Genomic DNA, 8,942 nt, shown 5'->3' on the forward strand with positions numbered 1-8,942 from the left:
TCTAGGATTCGGTGGGAGGCCCTTGAATAACCAGGTGCACCAGCAGCTGGTAGTCGTCGTACCTGAAGTTTCCTTTTGCCTTTCAGAGGTGCTCGAATAATTGTGCTAGATCAGACGCCACGTCCCCATCATTTAGCCGCGACGGAAGGCTGTAGGTGCACCCTCTCTCTGCAAAGTATAGACGAGTTCGGAAATCACATCTTGGTAGAGTGGGTCAAGGCTATCAACAGCGCCATTGTAGGAAATTAGACGCGACTCATATATTCTTTCAGCTTCCTGAAGCGCGCCTCGTAAACGATCAACTAAGTTGGTTAGAGGATGGTTCTTGATAATGATGCGATCTTCTTGTGAAAGTCCCGCCATTTAGACGGCTTAAAAGACCGTTGTGTAGGCGCGAGGTTAATTAGAAGTTGGGGAGAAAAGTTCAGTTGGTAAGTTATGTGATGAAAGCAAACACGGGAACAAAAGTGCAGAATGGTTAGGAATTTATGATGTGTGATACTTGCGAGAGAAGATAGCTTGCTGGGAACAGATGATATATAGGATTATGGTCAAAGGTTGATCCGGCTTGACTTTGATGCAGAACGCGAATGTGGGAACGGATAGAGCCGCGAGGAACCAAGATTAATCCTATTTGATCGCGACGGAATGGCCATAAGCGCGAACAAAATAGGGGAATTGAAATTGTATTTGCGGAACGCCGGCTATTCCCATTTAAGATTAATACAGGCCAACCAATCGGTCGTGTTGCAGATGTGGTAAGAGCGTCGCTTAAAGTGCGAAGGCCCCCATAGTTGGAGGATGAAAGCTAGCAAGCGAATCATGATTGGAAAATCCTCATCATCCCCCCTCCAGGTGCGCGGTTTTCTGGAGGGAACATTACATAGATCTTCTATTTGCGGTTGCATAAATGGGACCCTTTCAAGTTTGGCAGGCATCAAGATATTTAAAAAGTGTTAAGGGCGGTATTCTGTTCTTCTAATGTCCATTGAGCTTATTCTGAGTCCTGTTGACCCTGCTCCGCCTCCTGCCGACCAAAAGCTGGAGCAGCCTCTGAATCTCGTCATCGGCCATATATGGCAGGTACAAATATTCAGTGCAATAGGCGAAGTAATGAAGATGTGCAGAAGATGCTGGCGAACTAAAGATGGGAAGCACACATTTTAATGGACCTTTCAGGATTTTGGTGTGTAGGTACGCTTTTTGACTAGTGACAACACTCATGTGAGATATCAACACCTAGATTAAACACATTTACAGCTTGGACATTGTTTGGAAAGGAAAATGGTTTTCGAGCTATCGTTCCACCAGCTGGCTCATGCACTCGCTTTACCCCATGTAGTCATTTTACCCTCACCCTTCCTTCGCCCTCATTCAACCACGCTCGCCAACGCTCACCAACGCTCACGAGACGCTAAGAGCAAAGGGCTCGCCCAGCTGTTCGCACGTCATCAAACCGAATAGGCGAAAAAATATATATATAAAAAGGGAAAAGAACTTCTTAGCTTGTTGGGCTTCGCTACTCGAATAACTAATCAGCCCTAATCAGCCCATGCTAACTATGACTACCTGAAAGCTGTTGACAAAGATTGTGTGCTCTAAAGATTAATTTTCGTACTCCAAACAGTACAATATCCAAATACATCTCCTACCCTCTTATAGAACCGCTGCCTTGATGGGCAAATCCTCCCTCACCGGGCGTCATGCTCCGCGAAACCCTCATCCTTGTGCTGCGGACACTGACCACGTGTGATAGTTTGGCCAAGGTGCACTTCCTTTGGGTTTCCGCAGGCTTGTTGCAACGGTCTCACGCTAGCCTCTTTGGTTCTCCCCGCAGGTAGTTCGAATTTTGCACTTCCGTTATCCCATTTTAGCGCGAGCTCTGTGGCACGCTAGATCGGAACTGTAGCGTGCTAACTTTTTAACCTGGGATGATGTACGGAGTACAGATTACAGTAGTCTCATGATGATAAGATAGGTATTATATTTTGGGTATTGGGAATACAACTCTATATTTCAATACCATGTGATGTGAGCTTGTCGATGTCCAACCTCAACTAAACTTCGCAACGGGTATTCACAATATCTGCATTTGATGACTAGCCTTATTTCCACTCGAAACTGCCGAGGATAAATAGGTGCGTTCCAATCGCCTATTCATATCTGATATACCGCAACCGCAAGTGGCCATAATTCACGGCGCTACCTCTACTACGTTCCTTCCGATGCAAGCAAAATGACATCACTTAGTCTCTGGCCATCCCAGCGGGTTTGTTACTGGTCTCCCGGGTATCCAGGGCCTTAGGTAGTTAAATTATCCCTTTACCAACTGCGAAGCTCATAGGACACTACGCACTTCTGGCAACATAGATGGATGACGAATATTCTACGGGCCAGCGGAGCAGATTCCGCTTCAAATCTAAACAGAGCACAGGACGCTCTAAATCAAAATCAGAAGGTCGGGGCGGCGATAGCAGCCATGGTGCTAAACCACAAGCGCCATCAGGATCATCTCATCCTCGTCACTATCGACGTCGACATCACCACCGCCGCCACGGGTCTTCCAAACGCCACAAATCCTCGTCCACATATGACGACGCCCAGCCTCCGGAACTGTCCCCAGACGCGGCATTCCGTGAATCTCTCTTCGACGCCTTGGCTGATGATGAGGGCGCGGCGTATTGGGAATCGGTATATGGGCAGCCAATTCACACCTACGCACGTCCAGACGGGCGTGGTGAGCTGGAGCAGATGACGGATGAGGAATATGCGGCATATGTGCGTGCACGTATGTGGGAGAAGACTCACGAGGGGATCTTCGAGGAGAGGAAACGAAGGAAAACGGAGCGGGAAAAGCAAAGGAAGGAAGGCAGACGGAGGGATGAGGGGAGTGAACGTGAGGCGTTTGAAAGGATGATTGAGGAGAGCTTACGGAGGGGCCAGGAGAGGAAGATGAAAAAGCGTCAAGCGAATGTTTGGTTGGATGTCTGGAGAAGGTATTTGGATAGTTGGGAGGATTTGAATGTGCGAGCCCGTGCGGCAGCGACTATGAATTGTGCCACCACTTCTGCTGACAAAATGGACGAAAAACTTCGAAACCTCATTTTCTGGCCTGTTGAATCGGGCAAAAGAAGGGATATTTCCCCTGAGTCTGTGGAAACGTTCATACGGAACGCGCCTGTTTCCAGCCCGACGGACTCACCCGCTCCTCGCCCTGGCCCTGGCCCTGACTCGGGGCGGGGGAGCAGTAATCAGTCCCAAGCATCTGACATTCTTACTGTTTTGAAAATTGAACGGGTCAGATGGCATCCTGATAAAATGCAACATCGATACGGGGCGCTTGGGATGGATGATCAACTCCTAAAGAGCGCCACAGAGGTTTTTCAAATAATCGATCGTATGTGGGTGGAGGAGCGCGAGCGCGGGAATAGGGGAAGATGATGTAATCTGTGGTTTTTCTCCCTCGTGCAGATTTTAATATTGGGTGATGCTCTACTCAGTATGTCCTCTTCTGGCCTAGACCTACCCCGAGGTGTTTTTCGCGTACTTTGATGCGAGTAACTTCGTGGTTGTTTATTGGATTGATCATTCCAATTCGGGCCTCGGACAAATTAGCCTTCTAGATCGCGGGTAAAACAAAAATCCAACCTTCATGTTCGAAGAGACACAAACAGAAGTTACTGCACATAACTATGCAAAACTATTACTGCGTATGTCGAAGAAACAGAACATCACTAAACCCTGCACCGTGAAACTGCAGCTTCCGGGTTCGCCCTCCTAACAAAAATATATACCACCGCTGCGAATTTACAAAAAAATTAAAACCGTGATAGCGGCTATCATTCGTTTGGCGTTCAGATCCCTTTAAGTTGAGTTCCGAACGTTGGGTGCACTTTGAGCTTCCAATTGTTGAAGCTTTATATTCACAGAAATGAGCGCCCCGGACCGTAAAGGTATTGTGGACATACGGGACTCTACAAATTTTGCTTGCTTGAAAGATCCATATGTGGTACAAGACTATCTAGACCTGTTGGATCTTGGATGTATGCCCTGATTAGCTTCTCAAGCATTGGGAATTTACCATCAGCTAGCTCCCTTTGATATGGGCTAAATCTTGCATGTACAGTTTTGACCCCGGGGATTGACACATTTTTCCAAGGATCATCGGTTGAGTAACCTAACATCGCGTCCTGTCAAGTTGCAATTCCTGGTTATGCCAACCCAGAGAGAGATCCAGCATCGGCACATCCACGACTGGCAGGGTCACCTGAACGGGACAATGACTTTCGATCGCCATCTGCTGCCAAGTGTGATAACGATGGCGATGTGCATAAAGATACAACAGATCGACAATCTTTCACTCTTAAAATTGAATATGAATAAGTAGAATCCAACTAAAAGTCATCGTCTGGTGCCCGCTTCATTTACCCATGTAAAAATATTGATGCAAACTATGTCAGAACCATTATTCCAAAATGTCGCTCCGTTTCATCCGATTCATCTTGACTCTGCTGCTCCTATGCAAGAATCCCTATGCGGCGGACTGCCCGCTTCTCGGCCAGGCATTTCCTCCACCTCGAATGCTTTCCCGTTCATCGACCTGGAAGAAAGCAATCGAGGATTTCGAATCCAACCTCAAAGCACTTCTCTCCCAGTCCACTGACTTAGATGCGATGACCACGTCATTTTCAATCAATATCTTCTCAAGTCATGAGAAGAACCTACTCTACGAATACCATCACGATGCCCCGGGTCTCAAAGGCTCAATTGCTAAGGGCCAGAAACTCAATGGAGACACAATGTATCGAATTGCAAGTATCTCAAAGGCTATGACGCTATATACCTTTTTGATCGAAACTGGCTTCAAATATTTCAATGAACCTGTTGCGAAATTTGTCCCTGAAATCGAGAGGGAAATCCAGAGGCAAGGGGTGAATTTAGATGATACCCTGGTTCCTCAATGGAGAGAGATCACGGTCGGTTCTCTAGCAAGTCAGCTATCAGGAATTGGTTGAGGAAAGCTCCCCATCATTTTTTTCGCTAATTGCAAGCTCTCTATTAACACGCCCTTAGATTATTACAACGACATGGCCGGCAGAGTGAACCAAACAGTATCGACGCAGTTCGGTCTTCCAGCTTTAAGAGACTCTGAGATCCCCCGTTGTGGACAGAGGGGTCCTCACTTCGACCCTTGCACTCGAAGAGGCAAGCATTAAACTTTGGCTCCATGTCTTGAATGCATTTGTCTACTAACTTCGGTTTGCGCAGACATGTTCGCGGAATTCATCGTCCGTCATCCGGTTTTTGCTCCTTTTACCACTGCTATCTATTCGAACGTGGCTTTTGATATTATTGGATATGCCCTCGAGCAAATCACAAATGTTCCATTTGAAAAATCGGTCAAGCGCTCGATCATCAATCGACTCAAACTCAAACGTTTCGGTGTCGAAACACCTCCCACCACCTGGGGAATTATCCCATCTGATCCTGTAACATCGTATTGGAACGCGTCAGTTGGCTCCGGCAACCCTGCTGTAGGATTTTATTCAAGTGCGTCTGATCTGGCTCGGGTCGGACAGTCGATTCTGCAATCTCGTCTGATTTCAGAAACGGATACTCGACGGTGGCTGAAGCCCAACTCTCACACCTCCTCTTTGCTCTCTTCCGTTGGCAGCCCCTGGGAAATTTACCGATCATCAAGCCCAAGACTTGTTGATTTTTATACCAAATTTGGAGACCTTGGTAGATACGGCTCCGCAATCGCCCTCATCCCGGACTACGATGTTGGATTCACGGTTCTGGCGGCGGGTGCAAACCCAGGGCGCCAAAGAACACTCCTTGCTGATTTAATTAGCAGTTTACTCATCACCACTCTTGAAAAAGAGGCCCGGACCCAGGCAAGAGAAGCTTTCGCGGGAACCTACACATCCACATACAATGAAAACGACATGACCACTGTGGTGAAAATCAGTGACGAAAAGGACAGCCCTGGTCCAGGACTAGCTATTGACTCGTTCTATCTCAACGGCGTCTCATTTGAAGACATTGTTGGTGCATTCATCGGGGAAAGGCGGGGGACTTTCCCTAAAGTAGGTCTCCGTCTGCAGCCCACCGGCCTGACGGCAAGGTACGCCAACAGGTCGCGCGGATCGGTCCGGTCACGAACCTCCTTCCGTGTCATTGCGGAAATTCGGGAGCCAGGCGCCAATAATAATTTGACCAAGGAGAATATTTTCAGCGGTCCTTGTAAAACGTGGATGTCGATTGATGGCTTGCGGTACGGAGGTAGGTCTATTGATGAGCTTGTCTTCGAACTAGATGAAGCTGGGAAGGCTGTGGCGCTTGAAACGAGAATCACTCAACAAACGCTGCTGAGAACTGACGGTGGGAGCCCGTGATGATACCCTCTGTTTTTTTTTTTTCTAATTCTCATTTTCAGAGCGATGAGAAGGATGGAAAGTCTGAAAGAAGCGATAGAATGCATGAGAGTTACCCCTAGATTAAGATATGGTGCTCATCAATTCTGTTTTAATTGATTTCAAAAATCTGACTGATGATATGAACAATCATTCTTCAATATTAAATCCACCGTACCGTGGTAGTATTTGCTTTTATCATTATTCATTCATCAAACTGTTTCATTATATCTCCTTCCTCTTTATTATTTATCTACCTATTCTTCACTAAGTCAAACTCATATATAATTTTTCATCTCAACAGCCTTTTAATTTCTTATTTTCCATATCAGAAGACATAATTGAGGCCCGCAACCAATAATATTCCACTACATACAAGCTATCAGCTAGTTACTTATCAAAGTTCACTCTGTTCAACAAGTCTCAATTGAACACGCAGCTTTATTTTTGGCTGTCAAAGCAGAGTGAGTTGTTCTTTCTTGCCAAAATTTCTATGGCACCCCACTAAAAATACTTCTAGTAAGTTTTTAACTCGACTTTCTAGAAGTTATCATCTTCAACCTAGGAGGATGAGCTCCAGTTATAAGTAGTGAGAAATTAGAAATTAGCGCTAAGAGTTAGCCAGAAGGTTGTTAAAACTGCTAGGCCACTGGGGCAAAAGAGCTCGATCACCACCAGCGCCGTGGTGGTAGTAGAGAATGCTTCTGTTTTGGAATGCTAGTGTATGCGTTTTAGCAACCCAACGCAACGGATAGTTATATCATGTGATTTGCATCACCTTATCAACTTTGACATTCAACAATCTGGACCACTGTAACTACCCACGAAACAACGCATCTGATAGACATGGCACTAGTATCATATTCAGATTCTGAAGGCTCAGGTTCAGAATCTACACCTGAGTTATCCAAGAAGAAGAAAGCAGCTGCCGCTACACTTTCAACTACCCGCGAGCCAAGTTTCCAAAGCCTCACTGATCGAGGGAATCGGCGCAAGATCCTCGTGAGCCTGCCAGACGCAGACAAACATACTACGTCTGATGATCAGCGATATGACGGCGACGGTAACGGCGATGATAGTGACGGTCCTGCGAGAAAACGTCCCAGAATAGGCACTCAGAGCGGTGGCGGCGGTGCGTTTTCGTCCTTCAACTCTTTACTCCCGGCACCGAAGCGGAAGGGGCCGGTTAGGCCTGGAATGGATAAGAAAGGTGATGGAACGGGAGCGCCTGTACGCAAGGTTTTTGCCTTGAAAACGGGGCCGGAACTGGGGTTTGACCGTCAAGCTGACCACCAGATGAAGTGGGATCTTAGTAATGGGGGTGTTGATTCTGGGGCAAATGGGGCGGTTGTTAGGGATGGAAGGGATGTTGCATTTGGCGATGGGATAACTGAATCTACTAAAGAGAAGGTTGAGAAACTGGCTGTTAAGCCGAAGGGAAATGCGATGATGTTCAAGCCTTTGTCTGTGGCCAGGGGTACGACCATGAAGAAGGCTATGAGGAAAACGGCGATGTCGCTACCTGGGACTACGTCGTCGTCGGGAGCTGGAGGGAAGCCAGTGACTGAAACAGCATTAACACCTGGGCAGGGAAAAGCTGAAGATACCATATCTAATGCGGGCCCGAAGCCAAAAGTTAGTCTCTTTGGGCTTGGGAAGGAAGATGAACAAGCCCCGTCCGTTTCACAGCCCTCCTCCAGCCCGTATGTGCCTTTGGTATACAGCACGACAGGTCCCTCTACCTCTTCAACCATTGAACCCTCCGGACTCACTGATCCCACCGTACCCGCCGAAACCACTGAACCCGGACCCCAAAATCAACCACAAACCCTCGCCAGCATAGCCGATGATTTGAATCTCACCCCTGCTCAGAAACGTCAGCTGTTTGGCCGTCAAGGCCTCTCCATATCCTCATCAAGTGCCACTGGTGAAAAACAATCGAACCCTAACATCATAACCTTCAACACAGATCAAGAGTACTCCTCCAACAACGCATTCCTGTTGTCAGCATCTGACGCAGAACTGGCTGCCCAGCAACACAACCCCGTTCGTTCAATTGCGCCGGGTAAGCACAGCTTGCAGCAGCTGGTTAATGCGGTAAGTAATCAGCGCGGTGCACTGGAGGAAAGCTTTGCAGCTGGCAAGAGGAATAAGCGAGAGGCTGGGAGTAAGTATGGATGGTAATCGAGGAAAATTTTGTGTGCGTGTGTGTGCGTGTGTGTGGAGGTTGGAATAGGGTTGGTAGGTCGTGTGTGGAAGATGGAAGGCATCTACACTCCTATACCCTTCGATTACTGCTCGTATTACATTTATCTTGCATGTCTCTATACCCAGTGCTTTGCGAGCGCCGAATTATACTGCTCTTAATGGGAAGTAAGATATGATGAAATTGTTATATAAATGGCTTCGCTTCAGTGCGCGAATTGTTTGGTTATGGTTTTACATGTTGAGTTAGGCATGGTCTAAGGAGTTTGATAAAAATGCGCATTTGCTTGTCGGCTTCTAGCACTTTTCGTGAAAACATTG

General features: G+C 47.1%; 4 protein-coding genes across 4 annotated transcripts; all 4 read left to right on the forward strand.

Annotated features, from left to right (window-relative positions):
* Positions 1–981: 981 nt before the first annotated feature.
* On the forward strand, positions 982–1,464 carry HCAG_03894 (predicted protein; the record flags this gene model as incomplete). The annotated part of the gene is made up of 2 exons (XM_001541746.1): positions 982–1,110; positions 1,261–1,464. 2 exons carry the CDS (start codon positions 982–984, stop codon positions 1,462–1,464), a joined length of 333 nt encoding a protein of 110 aa, XP_001541796.1.
* A 906-nt stretch (positions 1,465–2,370) lies between these two features.
* Positions 2,371–3,441, forward strand: HCAG_03895 (predicted protein; the record flags this gene model as incomplete). The annotated part of the gene is made up of 1 exon (XM_001541747.1): positions 2,371–3,441. The coding sequence occupies one exon, from the start codon at positions 2,371–2,373 to the stop codon at positions 3,439–3,441; it is 1,071 nt and encodes a 356-aa protein (XP_001541797.1).
* Positions 3,442–4,475: 1,034 nt separating this feature from the next.
* Positions 4,476–6,398, forward strand: HCAG_03896 (predicted protein; the record flags this gene model as incomplete). The annotated part of the gene is made up of 2 exons (XM_001541748.1): positions 4,476–4,992; positions 5,269–6,398. 2 exons carry the CDS (start codon positions 4,476–4,478, stop codon positions 6,396–6,398), a joined length of 1,647 nt encoding a protein of 548 aa, XP_001541798.1.
* Positions 6,399–7,262: 864 nt separating this feature from the next.
* HCAG_03897 (predicted protein) lies at positions 7,263–8,783 on the forward strand (the record flags this gene model as incomplete). Its single annotated transcript, XM_001541749.1, has 2 exons — positions 7,263–8,583; positions 8,653–8,783. 2 exons carry the CDS (start codon positions 7,263–7,265, stop codon positions 8,781–8,783), a joined length of 1,452 nt encoding a protein of 483 aa, XP_001541799.1.
* Positions 8,784–8,942: the final 159 nt, after the last annotated feature.

Source organism: Histoplasma capsulatum, genomic scaffold, assembly GCF_000149585.1.
Source record: "Histoplasma capsulatum NAm1 scaffold_3 genomic scaffold, whole genome shotgun sequence".
Lineage (NCBI taxonomy): Eukaryota > Fungi > Ascomycota > Eurotiomycetes > Onygenales > Ajellomycetaceae > Histoplasma > Histoplasma mississippiense.